This window comes from Orycteropus afer, unplaced genomic scaffold (assembly GCF_000298275.1).
Source record: "Orycteropus afer afer isolate SDZICR_OR568_19922 unplaced genomic scaffold, OryAfe1.0 scaffold00014, whole genome shotgun sequence".
NCBI lineage: Eukaryota > Metazoa > Chordata > Mammalia > Tubulidentata > Orycteropodidae > Orycteropus > Orycteropus afer.
In genome coordinates this window covers 22,711,243-22,736,779 of record NW_006921601.1, presented here as the reverse complement: position 1 = coordinate 22,736,779, position 25,537 = coordinate 22,711,243, and the positions used below count along the sequence as shown (strand labels likewise).

Genomic DNA, 25,537 nt, shown 5'->3' with positions numbered 1-25,537 from the left:
ATTCTGCATTGCTCCTACACAAAGTAAGAAAATAGCCCACTGTGCAAAGATCAACTATTTATTATTAACAAACATGGAGAGGCTACTTTATATCAATATTGATGCCTGGAAAGAAAGAATCATATGACATAATTTATTGATATTCATTGTATTTTATCAAACCAGGACAGGAGGCATAGATTTGTAACTAAAATATTATATACATAACTTCCATCACATTTACTTGCATCCAACAGCCACTCCTCAGAAGGAAGGTTAGGCAATCTACTCCCATAGTGATACCACCTCAGAAACCCAAGGAGGGGTCGCCATGAGTTGGATCCAACTGGAAGGTAGTGAGTTTGGTTTTTGTTTTTTTTTTACCTTCAAATATTATTTAAATGATTCTTAACACAGACATTTACATACCAGGCACATTAACTCTTCAAAATATGTTTACACAGCTGTGAAACCCTCAAATTAACTATTAATCAGGAAAAGTTAAAATGTTTCTATGAGATGAAGAGATGAAATTTAAACTGTTAACAAAAAATTACAAAAGGCATCCTATGTTTGAAACCTAACCCTAACACAATTTAAAACCTCCTTTCTAAATGGGATTTTGGTTATAGTGCATCCATTCTTGGTTAAATTTAGATTTAGATTTAATAATAACAAAATGTTTTGCACTTCATATAATATCTATTTTTGTTTCTAGACAATAGATGGGCTGAAATCCATGAGTCCTGACAAATGTATATTTATGAACCATAATAGCTATGAAAATATTAACCATTTGGTGTCTCATTTTACAGGAATTTTCTCATAAAATAAAGATACACGAAACTTCTTTGCATTTTTCATATGGTAAGGCATGTGTTATTTTGATTTAGGCTGTATATCACTGAAAGTCAATTGTGAAATAAATATATAAATGCTGCCAAGACACAGAAGCCAATATAGTCAAGAGACTTATGGCAACTTCTAACTCAAATCAAATTTGATTTTTGTGTATTACAACAGAGGTCATAATGGGTATTTTTCAACATACACTTGTTCAGTTAACATAGTTGAGTTTTATATTGAAATGTATTTATCAAAATAAGAATAAATTTGAGCTCCCACTTCAATTAAACAAAATGGTTTAAGTTCGAGAAGTATTTAAACTTTAATAAAATATTGCTATAGTTCTATTCATTTTGAAAGGGAATTTTCTTTTGTTTTATAGTTTTATCATAAAAATTAGATACTATAGAAATAAATGTATCAATGGAAAGCAACTACCAAAATCCTTACTCTTAATTATTCTCAACTACTTGTAATTGCAGAGATTTGGAGCAAATACATATATGATTGCACATAGTAATCATCATGGTAAACAAAAATTTACAAAGTACTTAGTTTCTCCTAAGCCAAACCAAACCAAACTCACTGCTCTCCAGTCGGACACGACTCATAGCGACCCCTCCTTGGGTTTCTGAGGCAGTATCACTACAGACGTAGATTGCCCAACCTTCCTTCAGAGGAGTGGCTGGTGGGTTTGAACCACCAGCCTTCTGGTTAGCAGTCAAATGCCTTAGGCACTACACCACCAGAAAATCTTAAATTCTATTGTTGTTGTTGTTATGTACCATCGAGTCAGCCCCAATTTGTAGCGACCCCTCCTTGGGTTTTCGAGGCAGTATCACTACAGAAGTAGATTGCCTCATCTCCCTTCCGAGGAGTGGCTGGTGGCTATTAGGCTCTCTTAACTGTCCCTTTTCTTTCTTGTAGGGAAGGGAGATGACATTTATCAACAGCACTTTTTGTGCAATGCTCTGTGGCTGGCATAAATACATAATTACTAATAATATTTTATAGATAAGGAGACTAAAGTTCAGACATTTCCAATTACTAAGTAATGGAACCAGAATTTATTAACGACTGTTTTTTTTTTTTTTTTTTTAAATTAATAAATGATGCTCCACATGAGTCTTTGAACTGCACGTAACGCTTTGGGGCTATCTCATACAAAGGAGCCAGGTGGCTCAGTGGTTAAGTGCTTGGCTGCTAAGCAAAAGGTCAGTGGTTCTAACTCACCAGCCCTCAGAACAAGAAAGATGTGGAAGTCTGCTTTGCAAAAATCTCTAGCCTTGGAATCCCTATATGGCAGTTCTACTCTGTCCTACAGGATTGCTACAAGTAAGAACTGACTCCATGGCAATAGGTTTCGGTTTGGGTTTGTACTTTACAATCTTATAACCACAATTCTATTTATGGCTCTTAGTTTCTATTAAAAAGCAAAAGCTGAAAAAACAAACCAAACCCAGAAAACTGCCTACTGGCCCCAAGAGAGGTTTTTGTTTGTTTGTTTGTTTGTTTTCTTTCTTACTATGAAGAGTCCCTGGTAGTATAGTGCAGAAGGCTGGCGGTTCAAACCCACCAGCCACTTCTAGGAAGGAAGTTTCAGCAATCTACTTCCGTAGAGGTACCACCTCAGAAACCCAAGGAGGGGTCGGGTTTGACTCCAGGGCAGTGAGTTGTGTTTTTTTTTTTTTTTTTTTTTTAATGAAGGGTCCTAATGATCTTAACACTAAGGCATTGTTCTTTCTCTCATCAGCAATAAGCAGGTTTCAGAACCTATTTAATATTAATGCACTATTCTCAAGTCTAGGCATGATACTATTTTTTCCCTCTTAATTTCTTTATAGTAAACTTTCTACAATTATGCCCTCCTACTAGGCTTTTTCTTTTTCTTTCTCTCTCTCTTTTTTTTTTTTTTTAATCAATAAACTGAATTAGAAGCTAGTTACATTACAATGGAAGCCATAGCAGGAAAATAAACTGAGGTGCTAACATTAAGCCTTGATGCAAAGCATTTCTCAGAGCCTCCCCATTTCCGTGCTATGCTTAGTGTATAAAAATGAGAGAGCACTAAACTTGGAAGGAATAGTCCATATCAAATCCTTGCTTGGGCACTTACTAACTGTGTGATCTTGTGTTACTCAGCATGTGTCTATGTACTATCTATATATAGTATGTATCCATACAAAGTGAAAAAATGACTCCAAACTTGGTGGAATGTTAGAATCACATAAAGAACTTTTTTTAAAATCCTAATGCCCAAGTTTCAGCCTATATGAACAAAGTCAGAAAGTTTGGGCATGGAAACAAGGCATCAGTAGTTTTCAGCAATGCTCAGGTGATTCCAATGTGCAGGAAAGTTTGGGAGACATTGACTTTATACCTTTAAAGAGTTGTTTTAAGATGAAAAAAAAAAAAAAAAAGAGGTAAGGACTTTGTAATACTTAACAGAGCAATATAAAATATTATTTCAAAACTAAGTCAGTACTGTAGAAAAAGAGAAAAAAACATTGTTTTAGGAAGCTTGTTCTTTTTTTCTAAATCAGATATTAGTTTTAATAAACATAAAGAAACTACACATAAATACTCATTTTATTCTTTCTGCTGAATTAATTTGAGAGGTTGTTTTTTAATAGCTGTCATGAGCTTTTTGTTCGTTCTTTTACTTCCTTCTTTTAAAAATTAAGACCCATCAACCTTTTTTCTTTATAAATATCAAAATCACACTTACAGTACGTGTTTATAAAGAATAATTACATTGGTTCACAAATTAATTAAATTGTAACCAAGAAAAGATATTAGAATTGATGTGCAGAAAGGAAATCTGAGCAGTCAGAAATAAAGTACTGTATAAAAGTTATTTCATTTAGTGTTACTACTTATTTAAAATAAACAAAGAATTAAGAACTAGATATTTTGTCCAACATTCTGCCATAATAATAGTTTTTCAAAACAAAGATCTGTTCAGGTAATCCTTCTTGATAAGGTTTTGTTCATTGTTTGATGATAGAAATTATTTCTCTGCCAAATTTTTAATCAGTATATCAGATAAAGTCAACTTATACACAGTACATTCATTGTATGAATACTATCAATTTCTATAACCTTTTATTTAAATAGACTTACCAAAAGAGCTATGTAATTTATGTAATTAAAGTAGAATTCATGTCACCTAATTAAAAAAACACCCTCTGTGTTTTTCTCTTAATATAGACTATGATGCATCTATTTCACAACAAAATCCTCAATTTAAATTCCATTTATAAGCAATTACAATCTAATCTGCCACTAACAGTGGTTCTGCCTTGGGACCTTTACCTTTGTGGGCTTGCTAGCTTCCATGCTCTCTTTGAATTTCTCCTGCACGGTTTCTGCAAGTTGACAAAGCAAGGCACCATTATCCAACTTCTCCATGAAAGTTTCTGCCGTAATCTCCTTTCCTGCAACATCAAAGAGAACCAATATAAAAGTGTAAAAATGCTCCCACACAAAAGTCAGATTCATGTTAAATAATGTATTTGCTGACAATTTTATCACTAAAATGCCACCTGAATTACATATCTGGGACGGAAATTTACTAAGGAGGTATGTTTTCTTTGGGAATTTTATATTTTCCTTTATTAGCAAGAAGAATTTTTCAACATTCTGTATTTTCATAATATACTTCTACCTGCATGACAGTTTTATTTCACTGAAGCCTTTGGTGAAGGCAGTAAAATGATATCTTGCATGAAAGAGTCCCACCAGTTAGCAGCCAGGGGAATAAAAATCAAGCTGTCGACTAAAGAACCAACTGTACCAATGACTGTACAATTTGGCCTCTGTGATTTGTTCAATTCTTCTTCTCAGTGAAGGAGCCCTAGTGGTGCAGTGGCTAAGGCACTCGCTACTAACCAAAATGTCGGCAGTTCAATCGCTCTGTGGGTGGAAAGATTAGGCAGTGTGTTTCCATGAAGATTTACAGCCTCAAAAACCCTATGGGGCAGTTCTACTCTGCCCTATAGGGTCACTGTGACTTGGAATCTACTCATGGCAGTGGGTTTGGTTTCAGTCTAGTATCCTCAGTGGCTCATTTAATTACTTTGTCCATCAAGACAGGGCATAAAGTACAACTGGTATTTTTTTTTTCAGGCATATGCCTTTCATTAAAAGGTCATGAATCTCTTTCTTTAATTTAAAATAATAGGTATGATATATTAAAAATAAATCACTACTGGTAACTCTGAAAACATGGCCAATGCATAAAGGTGTGACTTTAAATTATGTTGGACTGGTTTTTGAGGTTAAGATAATACAAGCAAAAGTAATGCACTTTTACTTGTATTAGCTTAATACAATATCTTAAAAGTAAAGTCTCCTTAGAAAACACTACCTCTTTAACCATTCTACTTCCTACTGCAGTCCTTAGAAAGTGGAATTCTCAGGTTCAGATCTCTGCTCTTTTCTCCACAAAACTATGCTCCGAGCTTCAGTTACTGCTCTCATGAACATGATTCACAACTATTCATCTCTGAATTTTAACTTGTTCCCAGGTAACAGGTATTTTCTTACTTATATGCAGCCCCCAAAAAGTTAGTTTTGCCTTGTCTTCCTCCTTCCTTTCCTCCCTCCCTTCTTCCCCCCCTCTCTCCCCCAGTCCCATTTCCTCCCTTCCTTCTCCTTCTCTCTCTCTCTCCCACTTTCTCTCCTTCCCTCCCCCTCCCTCCCTCATTACAACTTTACTGATATACCACTCATAGGTCTTACAGTTCACCCATTTAAAGTGCATAATTCAATGGGTTTTCACATATCTAGAAAGTTGTGGAACCATCACCACAGTCAATTTTACAACATTTTCATCCCCTCAAAAAGAAACCGCATGCCCTTTAACCATCACCTTAGCCACTCTCCCATTCCCCTAGCCCTAGACAACCACTAATTTCTATCTGATACGGTCCCCAAAACTCATCTTTTCCAAAACTCTTTCTTTTTCGTGGTTTCCCTAATTATTTAAGTTTCAGAGCATTTTATTTTCTTGTCTTAATTTCCCACAGACTTAGAAATCCTATAGATTCAGGCTTTCTTCTGTTTCTGGTACCATAATCTTAATAAAAAGTCTTCATGATCTGATAATCTGATAGCTAAACATCTGGCAACAGGAGCAATGAGGATTCCTTGTGCCATCAATTCTCTCTCCAAAATATACCACACTTACTGCTAAAATTACATGCCTAAGGCATTTGACTGCTTACCAGAAGGCTAGCGGTTCAAACCCACCAGGCACTCCTCGGGAAGGAAGATTGGGCAATCTACTTCCGTAGTGATACCAAAAACAAAACTCACTGCCCTGGAGTCCGATGGCACTCATAGTGACCCCTCCTTGGGTTTCCGAGGCGGTATCACTATGGCAGTAGATCGTACTATCTTCCGTCTGAGGAGCGGCTGATAGGTTTGAACAGCCAGCATTTTGGTTAGCAGTCAAATGCCTTAGACAGTATGCTCCTAGAGCTCCCTGCCTAGTGATACTGCCTTGGAAATCCAAGGAGGGGTCTCTGTGAGTCAAATCCGACTCTGTGGCAGTGAGTTTGGTTTGTGTTTTTTGATAAACAATACCCTCACTGAGTCATTCTCCACTCAGAAGCTTTTAATGCAAAGTTCCTAATCTTTCTTTACCTAAATGATGAAATCTATCCACTTTAATCCACGAGAATCCCAATAAGCCTCTACTCCACCTTTCAGTATAACTTCCTTACATGACTCTGCTCCTTGGTCTGCACCTTCCCGCCTGGTTCCTCCAGCAGATCTTACATTTCCACTGCCACGCCTTTGTTTCTGTCAGGGTCTCTCCCTGCAGTGCCCCCCATGCTCTTTCTGCCTGACGAATTTCTCTTTTTTTTTTTGTTTTTAAACCAGAGTTCCAGAAAGGAGTTCTCCAGTCCACATTGGTCTTAACTCACTTTGTCACTTAACAAACTTTTTTTTTTTTTTTTTTTCTATTGCTGGTAACATGTTTTGAATAAAGTTCTTGTCTTCCTGAACACACTATAAACCCTTGGAGGTATATCTCTTTTTCTATAATATGCTTCTACAGAGGGAAACACAGTATTTCACATCATAAATGTATTTTACAGAAATTGAATTAACAAATTAGGAAATAAACTACCCAGAAACTTTGAGATAATGGTCGATATTATTGTTATTATTATTAGGAAAGTACTTAAGTTAAAAGACATAAAGAAACAAAAGAAAAGGAGGTATTTTAAAGCTTAATAGTGAGAATCCCAGGCTCAATTCCTGGCTCTATTTTATCTTAAGAAAAATGCAATTCCATGACCACTTAAATATAACTCAATTGGAAAAACAAACTGCTTAAAGTTAAGTTCGCAAGATATTTGGATTTTAACAAACATCTGTTTGAAATGATTCTTTTTTCTAGTTTTGGGGAAAGGGTAGGTAAAGAGGGAAAAAATGTTATTTTTTATGTTCTTTTTTCCCTACTGGATAGTTCACATTTTAGCCCCCAGTTAGGATAATGACTTCCACAGGTGGCAAAACATCAGTAGCTCTGAGTACTTGCTACAGAGGGAGCCTATGCAGAACTACTATAATTACAAAACTGTATGCAGTTCACCTCAGTTCGGAAATGAAATAATACTCCCAAGAAATAAAAAGCCAGTAAAACAGAATTTGTGTTTTATACTCACCCTATTTCCCAGGATTTTTGAACAATAAGAAGATAGATATTAATAAATAAATATTAGAAATTATTTTGAAAAATTACTGCTTTATTTAAATGTGCTTAAATTTCAAGGTGAAGAAGTAAAGTTTACTCTAAATTATTGAATGATTCCTTTACAAATGGCTAAAAATATCTATCTGTGGAAAATTCTTTGAAAAAAAAGAAAAAAACTCACTACCATTGGGTCGACTCAACTCATAGCAACTCCTCCTTGGGTTTCCGAGGTGGTATCTCTACAAAAGTAGATTGCCCAGTCTTCCTTCTGAGGAGTGGCTGGTGGATTTGAACCGCCAGACTTCTGGTTAACACTCAAATGCCTTAGGCACTATGCCACCAGAGCTCCTGCTTATATCTCTGGGAAGACATTATTTAGGTATTCTTATTTCTCTGAATTCCATGGTAATTTAGAGATTCCATCCATAATGTTGAGTGACAAAGTGATTACAATAAACTCAAAAGAATTATAAATTATAAAAAAAAAAAATTACTTGTATTGAAAATTCATTAGCAGTTTGCCAAAAGTTATGCTTTTTACTTTTTATCCATTAGACCTGAAGAATTTTAGTTATCCTGCTTTTTATGAATACTTGAAGAAAGAATTTTATACTGAACATCTGTATCTAATGAAAAATATATTAGGTGTCAGCTTTCAATTCTATATATTTTATAGCTCCAAAAGGTGGGACTCTCTTTGCTAATGCAGACACAGTTACATACTTTATAGCTGAAATACACTGTTTTATATGAAGAAAAAATACAAGATAATTTTTAAAATCCCTTCATATGTAATACCTTTTCCATCCAAAGATTAAGAATCATAAACTATACTTTGTACATATACTGAACAATTATAAGCAACCGGTGATAATCTTTATATGAGATGATACGTTACTTTACTCTTTAATGCACTCATATTGTCATTAGCTTTTTTAAAAACCAAAAACAATATGCAGCTATTCTAATTTAATCATAAGATAAATCTTTAAGAACAGACAGTGAGGAAATAATTTCAGTTTCTCAAGAACAAGGTACACAAATCTAAATACCTCTGATAAGTAGATCAAACCAAAAGAAACCAAACTCACTGCCGTTGAGTCAGTCCTGACTCATAGCAACCCCTTCTTGGGTTTCTGAGGTAGTATCTCCACAGAAGTAAATTGCCCAATTTTCCTTCTGAGGAGTGGCTGGTGGGTTTGAACCGCCAATCTTCTGATTAGCAATCAAATGCCTTAGGCACTACCCCACCAGAGCTCCCAATAAGTAGATCAGACCTTTTTTAAACTAAATTGTATCACTACATTGATGTGCCAGGTTATATATACCAAAGCAGTGGGATTATGGCAACAGAAGTAATTTCTTATCCGACCCCATTCTTTCCATGTTGTTAGCATATTTAGGGAAAGAAAAGCAGTAACTAGGTATAACTAAACCATCCTGATGTATCAAACCAAGCTAGGTTGTAAAGCCCACTGGCTTGAAGATGAATCTAAAATATCCTAATCTAGAAGTAATGTCTTTCTTTCTTGAGTTCATAATTGTGGACTTTGATCTTCATACCATCAATTTATTTACCACTGACAGCTTGCCAGCAGACAAAGACCAGTGAGTTTAATTAAATATTGTGGTTAATCATTTCCCCTTAAAATATCAGGGTACTATGATAGAGAGTTGCAATGAGTCAGATGCAACTTGACTGCAACTGACAGCAATATGACATAAACATTGGCCTGAAATTTTTGTCAGGTAACCAGAATCAACATGCATGATTGTATGTACCAGTACATTCCTCCCAGAAATGTTTGTTAGCTATGATTTCTATAAATATTAACTATTAATCTGTAAAGTGTTTTAGACAAGAGCCATCTGGATAAAAGGATTAATTTGATCCTCTATGTTGCTGAGAAAAAATTGTTTTCTCTCAATAAGATAGCAATACTGAGCTCAAGTTCCTAAAATATGATAATATCTAACAATAATATTTAAAATTTACATTATTAGTACATGTTAGGCACTGTACTACACATTTTATATGTATTAATATATTTAATCTCACAAATTTGAGAAGTGGGTGCTACTATTATGTCCATTCTACAGATGATGGAACTGAGGTGTGTAGATTTAGTAACTTATCTAAAGTCACACAGTGAGCACCTAAAGGAATTTGGCTTTTTAACCCAGGACGTCTAGGTCCAGAGCCCATGCTCTTAGCCACTCTGCTTGATGATTTCAATAAATAATAATGAATACATGAATGACTCTTTTTCCCTAATAATGCATTCACCCTAATACACCTGTCTTTTTCTCTGAGGAAACTCCACAGAAAGCCCTGCACCTGCATCTCAATTTCAATATAGCTCCCTAATTGGAAGGTGGGGCAATCTACTTCATAGTGATACTGCCTTGGAAACCCAAGGAGGGGTTGATATGAGTCAGGGCCGACTCCACGGCACATAACAACAATTGGAGACCTAGAAGCAATCTACTTGTTCTCTTAGCCCAGAATTTTTCATATTTTTAAACTGAACTTGAAGATTGTGAGATAGTAAATGATTCTTTATATATATATAAACTGCACATCAGCACCTACTCCACATTGATTCACATGTGTCTACCCGACAGTTATAGTAAGACAAAACCACTTCTATTGGAAAATTCTTGGCAAAATATTAGGCATTAACTGCTCTGAAAGTTGTCATCTTGTAAACATGAGTTTAATTCCTTAAACTTTTGAACTAGCACAAGATGCCACTGTTCCTAAGGAATTTTTATTGAACATAATAAGAATATGAGAACATCATAGCATAAATAGGAGCTCTGGTGGCATAGTGCCTAAGGCATTTGACTACTAACCAAATAGCTGGCAGTTCAAATCCACCAGCCACTCCTCAGAAGGAAGAATGGGCAATCTACTTCCGTAGAGATACTGCCTCAGAAACCCAAGGAGGGGTCACTATGTGTTGGGACTGACTTGATGGCAGTGAGTTAGTTGTAACAAGTATCTGCTAAAAGAGTTTTAAGTTGCATTTGTAATATCTACTACCAGCATTAGACAAAAAAAAAAAAAAAAAAGGACTTCTTCTTATTCTTCAAAAGAAAAATCATTCATTTAGGTAAACTATCTTCTCCTTGTTTCTGCATATTAATGACCTCAACTGCCCGAAATTGGGGTTCTTGGACACTTAATATTTTTTTGGATCTGCAAAGGACATTAGAGATTATCTACTCCAACCCTTTCATTTTATAGTTCAGAACACTGAGCCCAGAAAGATAGCTGAGTGACTTTAGGCAAGTTTCCTACCAAGTGTCAGAGCCAGGACCAGAAGCCAGGTCTCCTGATGCCCAGTTAGGAGCCAGGTCTCCTGACTTTTATTCCAAGGATCTTTCCATTACACACACTGACTCTATTCTTTGAGGCTGTCTTGGGCTTCTCACACTGATCAAGCTGTTTTGCAAATGATTACATTCACCAAATAAAATGCCTCTGATGACAAGTCATGGGACTTTGGAGAATGGCTATATAACCTGGCTCTGTTCTAATGAATCATGCTCTTTCCCTTCCTAGAATGTTCCAATGGCTTCTCATTGATAAGAATGCAAAGTTTAAGTTCCTTAACATGGTATTTAAAGCCATACATAGTCTAGTCTCAACAGGTCTCATGAAAGTTGCCCCACTCTTTCTATACTGTTGACACGAATCTGCATTCACTTCTTCCAATGCACCAAACTCTGTTCTACCCCAGCACATGCTATCCACCCCCTACTCAGAAGCTCTTCTCCTAGGATTTGACTGTCTAGCTTTTAATTGTACTTCAGAGCTCAGTTTAAATACAACTCCTCTTTTGAACGATTTCCTCAAGCCCGCTGATCACTTTGTCCTACCCTACCCATCTATTCTACATTCTCATTGCAGATAATTGTAGGGTTTATAACAAGACTAGTTAATGAATTATGTATTCAATTACTTATTCAATACATTTCTGTGCCAATCTAATCCAAGGTGTATGGTAACAGGTACTACGTCTAGTCTGACACACAATTTTACCCTCTAGTACCTAGTCAACTTGTATCTGGAAAACAATAATCACAATTAATTTATTGATTGATTACTATGTGCCAAATTTTGTTCTAAGGATCTTTTTCCCAGTTAAAATTCCAACAATCCAACAAGGTCAGTACTATTATTACATTTATTGTTCGTATGACAAAAGTGAGACATAGCACATTAAACCACTTGTCCAGTATCACATACCTAGTTAGTGGTAGAACTGATACTTGAATCTCTAAGCACCCTGATTCTCGAGTCCATTTTTTTTAACCAATGCATTATACTGCTGCACATTCAAATATTTATTGAATAAATGAATGAATTTATGTATAAAATTAACAGTTTTACTGAACTATATGAAAAGAGATAAAAAATAGCAATGATGAAAACAATATATATAGTGTTTACTATATATGCCAGACACTTTTCTATGAATTACACATATTTAATCATTTAATTCTATGGAAACTGTACAAAGTAGGGCTTCAAACTTGTTCCTCACAGTTTAGTCATGGCTGAGGAAATGAAACCAGAATGGACCTGAATCTTTCAAATTGGGGTGAATTGGAATTATAACCAGAACAGGAAAAATTACAGGTGGAAACCCTGCCAGAAACTTAATCTTTCTCTTAGAAAACAAGGGTAGTGTATGCTTTGCACAACAACCAAATATCTTGCTTATCAGATGTTGAGTAGGGTTGGAAACAACTGCTCAAAGATGGTGACCAACTGTGCCACTCCCAATGTGTGTCTTTCTGCACAACCAGTAATCTCACACATCAGGCTCCAGAAAGGGATAACTATGCCTCTTCTAAGGAGCTCTGGTAGCATAGTTCTACGGCATTTGACCGCTAACCAGAAGGCTGGTGGTTCAAACACACCAGCCACTCCTCAGAAGGAAGATGGGGCAATCTACTTCTGTAGTGATACTGCCTCAGAAATCCAAGGATGGGTTTATATGAGTTGAAATCGACTCAACAGCACATAACAACAACAACATGCCTCTTCTAAGTCTCTCATTCTAGGGCTTCAACTTGTCATTTTTCCTATTTTGGTTAGCATTCTCGAATCACCCAATTTTTTTTTTTTTTTTTAAGTTATTCTGTTCTGGTTTTGCATTGTAGGCCATGACTGAACCAGTGTGAACTGGGTTGGAAGCTCTGCTACAAAATAGATACACACACACACTCATTGCTGTCAAGTCAAATCCAACTCATAGCGACCTCGCCTTGGGTTTCTAAGGCAGCAGGTATCACTACGGAAATAGATTTTCCAACTTTCTGGTTAATAGTCAAATGCCTTAGGCACTATGCCACCAGAGCTCCCACAAAGTAGATAGTACTATTATTATCACATTACAGATGAAAAGACTCATCTTCACTTCATACCAGCATACTTGTGATAGCCCATATCTGGAGGCATCCCAAAATTAATAATAAATTGCTGATGTAACAATCATTACTGAGTCTTAAAAGAGAGCAGCCATCTGTTTAGCCTAAATTGCATCAAAGGAATCAGCTATCCACAACTGTTAGACTCAAAGATATTACTATAGCATAGATTCCCTTTGCATTAAGTAAATAAAAGCTCCTCATTTGTATGAAGGAATTAAAAAGTGCTGCTCCTTCCTTCTGGGGGATGTTGCTCCATACTAGGGTACAGAGTGTTGCTAGGGAGTGCCTTGTGCATTTCTGTCCTCACTCTCCCCTTGTTGAACACCCCAGTGAAGGGTACAACCTAGCTCTGGTTAGATTGCAAGGAGTTGCCCAAATAGAGTGACATGGTGACAAAAGGGAAACATCTAACCGCAGGATAAAGGATTTATAAAACAATCAAAGAAAAATACAAAAGCCGTGCAAAAAGCCAGAGCCTTGGTGAGCAAGGAAAATTTCAGAGGGTCTGCTTCTCCCTGAACCTTTCAGGATAGGTTTTACCTTGAAGCGTTCTTTAAATAATAAAATAATGTTGGGGAAATCCCTCTGTCAATGATCAGCATCATACAAATTACATGTCTAGTCAATACTCAAATCTTTTATCAATTCTATAAGGGTCTTTTACTAAGGTTTTAAGTCAATTTCATTCTTTGTAAAAAAAACTATTCAAAGAAATAGCATTCCTATCTATGATGGTCCCTTAATTTTGTGATTTCTTTATGCACATGATAGATGTTTGATCCTATGAACATGTCAGCACAACAGAAAGCAAGGCAGATTTTGCATGAGGTGGCTTTTTTCTTTTTTTTTTTTCCTCAACAACAATATTTTTGGAAGAGAATTGAAAAAAAAAAAAAAAAATTCAGCACAAAGTTGGGTGACACTAGTCAGCTCATTGGAACAAAGGATGGATATTTTTGTTCCCAAGTTTGGGCATTCAGCAGATTTAGGAGGTATGTTATAAAAATAGGCCAAAGAAATCTAGCTTTGGAAACCAGAATTCACAACAGACTATGGCCTATATGCAATGTCAAAAGAATGAGTCAAACTGGTCAATTGCTTGAAAAAAAGTAAAACATAAACCTGAGGAGCATAGAGATAAAATAAACAACTTGATCACATATTTCCACATTCCAACACATATCATTGGAATTACTAAACAGTTGATATGAAACACACTGGAAAATTCTTTTAAATGTACATGTGCTTCAGGTTTCCCAAATGAAAAATCCAAATAATGGAAGTCTTTCTTTCCAAGGTACTTATCACATGCTCAGGTGAAAGACGCTACAGGAGAAAAAAAAAGGCTGTTATCTTTGCTCACAAAATGCGATCTTATAACCTTACCTAATAGATTGGTTAACCACAAGGCCAGATCTTCTTTCATCGGCAATAAATTAGCTTCATGTCTGCTGGCCAGCCATTGGCTATACTGATGCATATCAGAGAGGCCAGGTCCACCGCGTACTTTTGGGCTCAGAGCAGTGCACATTATTTATCCACTTGTAATACCTGTTTTGGAAACAAAAGAGCAATTGCTTTTTATATAGACCTTTCTTTTAGAATCTTGCCACCAATTCCCAGTAATGTACCAGATCCATGGATGTTTTGATAATAGGTTAGGTTATTAATTATTAAACTCAAGAAACACTATTTGCTTTATCTGTTATAGCCCTCACACTTCTGGCCAACTAGTTGGTAGGAAATAACAGCAACCAAAGGTCAAATAGAAGATCAAACAGAAAGCTCTGAACTTATGTAAAACATTGTATTTGGAAAAAATCAGCTTTCAAGGCAACGCATTCTGGTTCATCAAACACATTTATAAGTGATTGAATTAAATGTTTACCGTCCAATTTGCAAATTCTCACTGCTTAGATTAATTCTTGAAACCCTAGTTTTCACAGAATTTCGGTGCTGGCAATGACAGTAAATCATTAGCCTTGAGGTTACTGTACAACTTATAGTAAACACATGGTCATTATGCTTAAGACTGTTGCCTATAATGTTAATGGCAGCACTTGGCTTTTTGCATATGGCTAAGCAATCATGGACTCACAATTTAGTGAAATGGATAGCAAGCAGGGGAGGAGGTGAATTCAGAGTCCTTACAACACTTCTCTCATTTTATTGACAACGAAGGCAAGAACCAGAGAAGATAAATGATTTAGCCAAAATCATACAGCTAGATGATGGCAGTGCCAGGCTTGACCCTGGGTCTTTTACTCTGAGACCACCACTATTTCCGGATGACAGATTCTTCAATACTCCATTTTGATAATCCAATAATTACAAGAGAATTCTGAAAAATATTGGCATAAGTTCTTTCTTTGACATGCACTAGGCCCTCTATAATTTTGTATCTCCTCACTTCACCTGTTTTACATATTTGGTTTTGTTTGCAGTTATCTTTAGAACAGAAGTAATTAAATATCTTACATCTATACAACAAGAAGTGATTTCATTGGCCTGATCACCTTATGAGTACCCACAACTCCCTACATGGGTCATAGAAAAGGTGTTTGAATAGATAACTGGCCTTGAATATAGTATTATTGCATAGGATCTAAAACTACAAAGGTAATATTGAAATAGTTACAGTAACAAATTCAGAACATGTTTGACAGCACACAGGATTCCACTCTCTATACAGATAGTGTAAATGAAATAATCAAATGCATTATGACTAATGGTAATGAAAATGAGGTCTTTGCAACTAGTAAGAAACGGATTTATATGATATCATGAAATTTTCAGCTATATTTTAGTATCTATGGCATGTTAAAGTTATCAATATTATTTATATACTCTCTTGTAGGTTTTGGTCTTTAAAATTGTGCATAGCATCCTTTTCAAGATAAATTCAAACTCTAATCCACTTAGCATAAGGTAATTTTGGTTCTTCAGAGACAGATTTTTGAAAAAAATAAGACATCAGAAATACTTCACAAAATGTAAAATATGACTGTCTTCTAAACATTTTCTGTAGCATTAGAAAAAACTGATGGGAGGATGTGTAAGTAGCTAAAATATGTCATAAATATACCATTTAGAGGACAATTAATTTCATTTTCAATGTAATTACTCTTCAGAGTAATTTTTTTAAAAAAAGATTTACCACAAATTTCATTTGAAAAGCATTCTCTTTAAATCTCTTTATATCTAAATATCTAAAGCAAATTACGTAAATACGTTCTATTTTACTTAAAGAGGACAAACTCACATTTTTTGTTACCTTTTTGCTGCCAAACCATATAGTTGGTGAGATGTTTTCTAACACACCTTGTCCTCTGTTACTAAATTTTCAGTATATAAATCAGAACATTGACCTTGTTTATTCTTTTGCAGTTAATAATGACATTCTTCATAGAAAGTAATAAAGTTTTCTCCAAATTCTGTGATTGATCACCAAAATCAAAAACATTTTTGACCCAGTCTTTTAAAAATATTTCTTGTTGCAGGATAACACAAAACCTCTCTGTACCTGGTTTGGATACCAATAGGCTAGCTAGTCTCAGAAATAAATATTTAAGCAGGCTTCCAACCAGTTCATTCTAGTTAAACCGCCTGCTGAGAATTTGTCTTTCCACCTCAGATACACTGAATTAGAATCTACATTTTAACAACATAAGAATCACCTGGGGACCTTGCTAAACTGTAGATTGGATTCCGTGTATCTGGGGTGGAAATGCAAATTCCGAGCAGAGGGTGGAACCAGAAGGAATCAGTTTGAGGCCCTGAGTTTAAGTAATAATAATACATTTTAGCACATAATCCACACATTTAAATATCTAATTTAAAGGGTTACTTCTGAAATGTCTTTCTTCTCAGGACACAATCTCTCCCACTACTTTCCTGAAAGTGAGATGTGGTAGTTCAGTAACCTTACCTACACCCTATTATGTTCTCTGCAACTTCCATTTAAGCATCAGAGTCCTATTTTGCTCTATAAAAGCAAGAAGACACTTCAGATTCTTAAGCTCATTGTCCAGCAAAGAATTCATCAAGGGATAGTTTACAGTAAACCTAATGGCATGTAACAGTTTCAATGCACCAGAGGGACACAATCCTTCCCCTTAATACTTCTAAACAGTGAAGTATTTATTTTCCTTGACAGTGGCACATTTATTTCTTATGTAGTCTGTCCTGTGTTTTGCCAGAAATGTAATTCAAACTATCTTCTAATGTTTATAGATGGTCATTATATAAAAATAATAAGATTAATTAATTTTTTATTTTCCTACTTGATAGATAATCATTTTTTGTTGTTGTTGTATAGAGTTATATTCTCTATTTTCCAAGGAAGCAAAGCTTGTTGTTGCTGTTGTTATGTGCCGTCGAGTCAGCCCTGACTCATAGCGACCCCTCCTTGGGTTTCCGAGGCAGTATCACTACAGAAGTAGGATTGCCCAACCTTCCTTCCGAGGAGTGGCTGGTGGGTTTGAACCGCCATCCTTCTGGTTAGCAGTCAAGTGCCTTAGCCACTATGCTACCAGAGCTCCCAAGCAAAGCTTAGTGGGTCATCAGTGGGTCATCAACATATAATAGAAGGTAAACAATTAAACTTATACCAAATATGTAGAAATCTTAAGTCACTGTCATAGATAGTGACTTCTTCCTTTAAATCTCTTCTGAAAAGAATTACGATTGTCAACCTATTTGCTCCTGATGCCTTTTGCATGTTTCAAATTACCATCAGATTTAGCATGACTCAGTGGTTTAACTGAAAATCATTATGTGCAAGTTTTGGATTTTGATTTGGCAGAGACATAAATAAAAAAAAAAAAAAAACATGGAAACAGATCCAGTAAGCAAGATCAAAATTTGGAATTTGGAGGAATTTACTCCTTTGTGAAGTAGTTTCTAACACAAATAAATAAAATGTGGTGAAGCTATGTCAAATACATTTGTATTACCCAGATTAAAGATCATTATAGAAGTGCACACTTTAAAAAATTGCTATGCTGTTGTTGTCAGTTGCACTCCAGTTAATTCCAACTCCTGGATTCCCCAGATGCTACCCAATGTTCCATCGGTGTGGATAAGTTGAATTAGAGCACAAACAAGAAATTACAACAAAAAGTTCACTCAAGAGATTTCAAAAGCATAAGAGATGCCAAGTGTTAGCTTTTAAAAATGGAAGGCTATTAGAAATGAAAGATTAATAATCAACTAGACTTAAAGAACAACTAGGCCATACAGAAAGAACAATGTTGTTGCTTAACAAATATATAAACACTACAATATGTTGCCAATAAGATTTATATAATTTAAACATTTAAAAATGTCATAAGTAATTTTGGTAGGAACTAAGGAAATTCTATCCCTTTGAATTTGGAAAGAGGTAGAAGGGCTAAAATCCTTTTAAGACACTTCCAAGGTATGGTTTCTCCAAGCTTTATGGGTCTATCTAAGAGTAGATAACTCAGCCCTAAGGGCTTGGAATTAAAAAAACTAAAATTTAAAGGGAAAAACATGTAGAAACTTAATAAAGAATTCTTCAAGAATGTGTGTATTTTTTTTCTCCTTTCTTTCCATTGTAGAAGTGATTCTGGAATAACAATTATGAATATGATGAGACTTGACCTAGCCCAGAGGAAGAAGAAAAAATTAATGACTCCATAAGTAAAATATCACATGTTTAAAGACTGTCTAGTCTACCGTTGCTCTGGCATCCCTGGTGAAGACATCAGTTTTGACTTAAAGAAAAAATATTCTTTTCTGCCACCTAGAGGTGTGGTTTGATTTTGACCAAGATGGCTTCAGGTCCATCTCTAGACTCTGCTGTGTATGAGAAGGTATTGTAATATTAGATTTAAAAAAAAAAAAAAAAAATGGAGAGAAAGAAAAATAAGAATATAATTTTAAGCACAATATCACAAACAGATGTTATGATTAAAAATATTATGGATAGAATATTGAAATTAGACTTGCATGTCCTTGAGTCAAATATTGACTCACCACCCAGCCATTTAGTAGCTGTTTTGTTCCAGTTCTATGACTTTTCCTTCTTGTGCCTGAGTTCGCCAGTATGTACAATGAGAGCTAACATCTCAAAGATAGCTATGAGGATTAAATGTTTGGGCCAGTGCTTGGTATATTTTTCATATTCAACAAATACTAACTAACTATAAATCAGCACATAGAAACTGTGCCAAAATAAAATTTCCATTGACTTACTAAAAATAGAAAAATAATTCTGCATCAAGATGGCAATGTTCTTTAGAACTCTAAGTCATTACGAAAAGACCAAGGTCAAAGGGAGAAGGGAATATACATAAATTTTGGTGAAATAAAACCATGAATAACAGGGAAATCCAAAGATTTTGTTTTATATTTTCCATACTGAGAGAGATGCCCCCAAGATGATGAATGAAAGTTTAGTTCTAAAATAAGTAGTTAACATATATTTTTTAATTATTATTTTGGTAACAGATTATGCTGTATTTTTGACACCTGTTAAAGAATCTTAAGCTATTAAAATAACAGAAGATGGCACCTCTTCCTCATATAAGACTCCCTAACTGAGGAAAGTTATAACAATGAGTCTTAATGAACTCACAGTCAAGGCTTCCATCTCTGGAGGCAACCTGTGCCCACATCTGCAGCATTGACATAATTTCCCTCTAGTCACTTGTTGTGGGTAACTCCCAAGTTATGAGAGTGAAACAATGAAGAAATAAAGTTCATGTGATGTATAGGTTAATAATACCATATTCAAACGTTTAAAACAAAAAACAAACAAAAATACCCAAAACTGAATACCTCTCCAGAATCTAGAAAGAACAAGTGCTGATGTCACCTTTCAAGCTACACACAAAGGAAATACCACTACTGATAGTTCTAGATGCCTCTTTCACCATTTTGGATTCTTTCCTCTTATATGATACATTTTTGCCAGCCAATAATATTTCTCTAAAAGTATATATTCTATATCAATGTCATGAATCTTAATCAAAGGGTCTGATCAGAAAACAATGTCTAAAGTTTAATCAAGAAGGTAATTTCAGTTCTAGTGAAGAGACCTCCATTTCTGCCTCTAGGAAGCAACTTATTTACAAATGAAAGGAAATATAAAATATAGGGAGCTCTGGTAGCATAGTGCCCAAGGCACTTGACTACTAACCAGAAGGCTGGCAAGTCAAACCCACCAGCCATTCCTTGGAAGGAAGGTTGGGCAATCTACTCCCGTAGTGATACCACCTTGGAAACCCAAGGAGGGGGGTTGCTATAAGTCGGGTCTGACTTGACGGCACAAAACAACAACAACTATATATATATATGATGGTCTCATGTAAGGAAAAAATAAGCAAAAATTCAATTGGACTAATATTGAAAACATGTATGATAGAAAATTATACAAGCATCTTACTCAATTTTGACTAAGTATTTCTACCTTCTTTTCCATATGTGGAGAGCCTTGATGGCTGCATGATAGAAAATTATACAAGCATCTTACTCAATTTTGACTAAGTATTTCTACCTTCTTTTCCATATGTGGAAAGCCTTGATAGCTGCTCAGGAGAAATAGAAAGGAACAGTGTGATCCCATTTGCTACCTCAACATGGAAACCACAAATATACTAAAACAGCATTACCACCTCAGTTGCAGTTTTAACAAAAGTTCATATGCAAACAAATTGTTAGAGCTGCATTATTCCTTTTCAACCAAGGTAACTCTGGCCTTCTGGAGGCTCCCAAAGTCTCCAATATGAGCTTCCAACCTTGCAGCAAAATTCTAAAACACCACAATATGCTTATGATTGAAAGAAGACCTGACCTTTCACCCTACCTGCACATTTAAGGTTTAACTAAAGTTTCTTACCAAGATAACAGAAAACTCAGTGGCAATCAGATGACCTTCTGCACCAGGTGAAAAAAATTTGCCATGTAAATTTCTTTCCCAGTAAATCTCAGTCCATCTCACCAAAGCATGGTGTCTAGTCATATGGGAACAAACAAGCCCCCAAACTTAAAAGCATACAGACTAAAATCTAAAGTACCTTTTTTGTTTCAAAGCTACTCAGGGTGCCATGCGCAAAGGCTGCCTGTCCCATGCCTCAGACATCTGTCCCTTACCGTCTCTTAGGCAGTCAGAGCCAGGACGCCCATGTTGGAGAGGACCACCACAGCCACCACCTCCTCCAAAGTTAGGGGGGAGCATTCCTTGAAAATGAAGTCATTGATCAATTTCAAAGACAGGCCCAGCAAATCAGATCCCAGTAGTAGTTAATCAGTGTCCCAGCTGAGGAGGCTGGGGGCAAGAAGCAATGAGGACAAGGACTCCTTCTCAGCCTTTTCCTCTGCAAGTCTCAGGGGACAGGTGGGGAGGAAAGGTGGACTTCCTCTGCCCAGCTGGCACATCCGAACTGTCTGAGCCTTCATTTAACACTAGGAGGCCAAATGGGTGTTCCAGTCCACACACAGATCTTATTTCCTTCACATAAGATCTCATACTGATCCAGCTTTGCTGGAGAGGGCTCTTGGGGAGGATTTTGGAGACAAAGTTTTGTATACTTTTGGCTCTAAGAGGATGAAGGTGAAAGAAGTAAGAAGATGAAGGTAAAAGAGACAGAGAAGGTAAAAGCTGTGATTTACGAAAAACAATAAATGCAGCCAACTACAGAGTAACTGATCCCAACCCCGATTGCATTTGAATGCAGAAAATAGAATGTTTTGCCCTTTGCTTCTGTTCCCTCGAATACAGCAGAAAATCTGGATGTTGAAGCTGAGTTAATGAAAATTTACCTTATTAGGCTGATAGAATTTAATTTTGCCAAAATAATTAATGTCTTTAAAGCAAACGTGGCTCCTCTGCTCCCCAACCAATTTCTAGTTCCAAAACCATGCACTTTAGACTGGACAAAATGAATAGTATTATGCAAAATCTTTCCCACGTGGGTTGATTCATAGGCTAGCGTTTGTTTACTCACTAAAAAGCTCAACTCTGTCAAACTCATCAGTCAAAATACATAGTATACCCCAAAATCACACGTGTCACGTTCATTCCTCCCTCCCAGCCTCCCTTGACTAAAGCAAAACAGTCAGGATTTGATCCATTAAGACGACCCCCCGCCCTGCTCCGCAACAACAACGCTGAACATATATTATAGACACTGTTGTACACGAATGCATTTGTGTGCATTTATAATCCATGTGCTAATTAGAAACCCAGACTTGTGTCCCTGGTTGGCTGAGGCGCCCCAGCGGGCTCTTTGCGCTGTGGTCGTCTGGGCTTGCCAGAACAGGGATGAGGGGCACATGGCCGTTTCCAGGGAATCGGGGAGTCCTCCACTGCAGTGACCGCCCACTCTTAGTGCCAGACTGTCCAGCCGTCGCCTGCTTCTCACCCTTTCCCACTGCGACCCAGGGGATGATTTGCAATGCGTCCCTCAGCACCACAGCTACCCTTAAGCAGACAGGCAGAGGCTCCTGCAACCTCTGGCTGCGGAGACGCACAGGCTGCCGCGGCTTTGGCGGGGAGCTAGGCCAGCCTGCCTTGCTCACCCCCGCGTCCGGAGCTGGGTTGCTGGCTGCTCTCAGAGGCGCCGGGGCTCCCGACTCGGCTCCTGCAGCGTCTTGGGACCCGGACCCTCCTGGCGCAGGTCCTGCAGCAGCGGTTCTCCGCACCCCACTAGCCCAGCGGCAGCGGCAGCAGCTACAGCCGCACTGCCTCTCTTCATACTTCTCTGATGGCTCCTCTTGGTGCTGTTGGGAAAACGATTTTCCCCCTGCCAGAAACAGATTTCCTACATTTCATCAGTCCACATAGACCCAGCGGAAGTAAAATGCTTACTTTTTCTGGTGGCCAGCAAACGCAATTGACACTGATTTACCCTTCAAACCGGGAGAGATTATATTACAAACCTTTGGCAGTAATTCCGAGGTTGGGGCCCAGATCCAGCCCCTTTCTTGTCCCCCAAACACTACCCTAAGAGAAAAAGGGCGGGGGGCGGGGAAGGGATCGTATTTAACTCCAGGGTTTTTAGCAGAGTCAATGGCTTTAGCACAATATTAAAACTGAGTGTTGGGAAAGTTTTGCTTTCCTGGCCAGTGATTGTGCAGATTCAGAGGAATAAGCTTTCCTGTAACTTTGGCCATTCTTCGTTCTAAATTGGACAATTTTATTTCTTTGAACACTTCTCTTTAAATAAAAGATTTTAGAAGTGGCTGGGCTCACGGCTGTTTTCGCTTTACGAAAGGAAATACAATTCCATCCGTCCTTCTTTCAGCCTCAGCTTAGCAGTATGTTGAATGTCATAAACAATTTTCCCCAACTGTTGTTTATTAGTACATGTATCCTGAGATGAAAAGTGCTCTCATGATGTAGACAAATGTTCAAATGTCGCTTCACCTCCCACGTGGCCTCTTGCTGAGTGCCATCATGGTGTCAGGCTACTACTTCCTGGAGTGAGGATGAAAAGTATCACCCTTTTGGTTCTGTTTCCATGTTCATCAATTTCACATATGTCACCATCTACCACGCACAATGGCCAAAAACCCAAACCCACTGCCATTGAGTAGATTCTGACTCATAGTTACCCTATAGGACAGGGTAGAATTGCCCATAGGGTTTCCAAGATTGTAAATCTGTATGGAAGCAGACTGCCACATTTTTCTCCCCTGGAGCTGCCCGTGGGTTCAAACTGCAGATCTTTTGGTCAGCAGCTGAATGCCTTAACCACTGCACTGTGACTCTTTGTTGGCCATCATTGTTAGAACAGTGAGCTACACACACCCATATCGGTCCAGGCTCCCCCTGATCTCCTCCCCAAAAAAGAAGAGAAGTGACCTAAATATCCAAAATAGCAATGTGATGTGGAGAATTGGATAATTTTAGGTGTAATTGAAACAGTCCATTTTGCACCTATCATTGCCTTCATCTGGAAGTGGTTATTTGCTCACAACATCTAGAAATTGTTTGCTTGCAGTAGCACTACAAACAATGAAGAGGGACAAGGAGAAAACACTAACAAGCCTGGTGACACCCGTGCTTCTAATTTTAGTTCAATTTGGTATCACCAATGTCAGCTCCGTATTTTTCCTCAGCTTTCCAAGGAAAGAAAAAAGAGACAGTCCTCCTTTTAAGGAGAAACAACATTACAAAAAGTCCTGTAATACCAATTTGCTATGTATCATCAACAATAAAAGAGACAAAATAGGTTACTGATGAATTTGAACAAATGAATCTGATTCATACATTTTTTAATTACTGAAAATTGAACCAAACCTGAGTATTTGTAGAACCTCAACAAAGTATTTTTGAACTTTCTGAACCTATATGATTAAGTAAAAAGGTAAACATCAATGATAATTTTTCATGATCCAAACATCTTTAGTCAAAAAACATTGAGCATTCTCAGGGTATACGACACAAGTTCAAATCTTTAGCATCTAAGATTCTGAAAATTGTGTATCATATTCCTATCCAAATGTAAATATTGTTTTCAATATTCATGTTATAAAAAGCAAAGTGTAAGGTAATATATTTGTTTATTCAGGAACAATACTAAACCTAGTTTGGGAAGACAAAGATGCTTATAATGACACTGGAAAAGCAAAATCATTCAAAATTATTCCCTTTGTACTCTTCTTCCTCCCAGATATTTTAAAACTTTCATTGCATTAGTTTCTCTGTTGTTTTAGCAAGAACCAAAAGGAAAATGCAAGTAGAAATAATGAATATGCATTCTCTTCTTCTCATATCTAAGAACTCATGTGCTCAGTATTCTTTTGGTGACAACAGAAAAGAAGAAATAGAAAACATTACTGAAGGGACATAAATATAGTGTTTTCATGGCTTTTTTTTTTTTTTTTTTGCATTTTTAATGATTCCCATTTGATTTTTATTTTGTGTTTTTCAAATCTATACATCTGTATGTTCCAATCAGTCACTAATACATTTGTAAAAGGTCACTTTTTTTTTTTTTTTTTTGGCCTAAGAATTGTCTTACCTTGTTCTCAACCCAAGCATGCTCATCTTAGGAAGTCATGGGAAACTGAATCAATTGTTACCTATCTGATGTGAAGGTAAAGGAACAAATGCCTTAGTTAATAAGCTGAAAAATATCTAAATACATCTTTGAAATTTAACACCATTGGAGTAAAAAGTCAAGTCAAATTTAAAGAAAACATAATTTAGTTTTTCTTTTTTAAGTTATCAGTTAATGGACTTTAATGGTCTAAATCATTCTAAATTTTCAACATCATCTGGAATGTGAATATCCCATAAATATAAATAAATTTAGCTATAAAATACTGTCTGGATTTTTTATTTTGATCTATAGGTTAATTTCTCTTTCTCTCTCTTAACAGAAATACTATATGGTAGTTAAAGTTGTGTGTCAACTGGCTGGGGAGTGATTTTGAGTGGCTTGGCAGTTGTGATGTAGTTATTTCCCATACTGAGGTTAGATGTAGTGGATCACCTACATGGTTGAATCTACTGTAAGCAGTTAATCATTTGAATGTGAGTTGCCTTTGGGATGTGGCCTGCTTCCAGCATATATGGAAGAGCTT

General features: G+C 36.5%; 1 protein-coding gene across 1 annotated transcript in view; it reads right to left on the bottom strand.

The window, feature by feature from the left end:
• Positions 1–14,510, bottom strand: part of GAS2 (growth arrest specific 2) — a 136,513-nt gene extending 122,003 nt beyond the window's left edge. Inside the window, exons 1-2 of the mRNA XM_042782915.1 lie at positions 14,366–14,510; positions 4,141–4,262 (exon numbers count right to left, since the gene is read on the bottom strand). Of these exons, the coding sequence (XP_042638849.1) occupies positions 4,141–4,262; positions 14,366–14,510 (267 nt within the window). The remainder of the gene's footprint in view (positions 1–4,140; positions 4,263–14,365) is intronic.
• Positions 14,511–25,537: the final 11,027 nt, after the last annotated feature.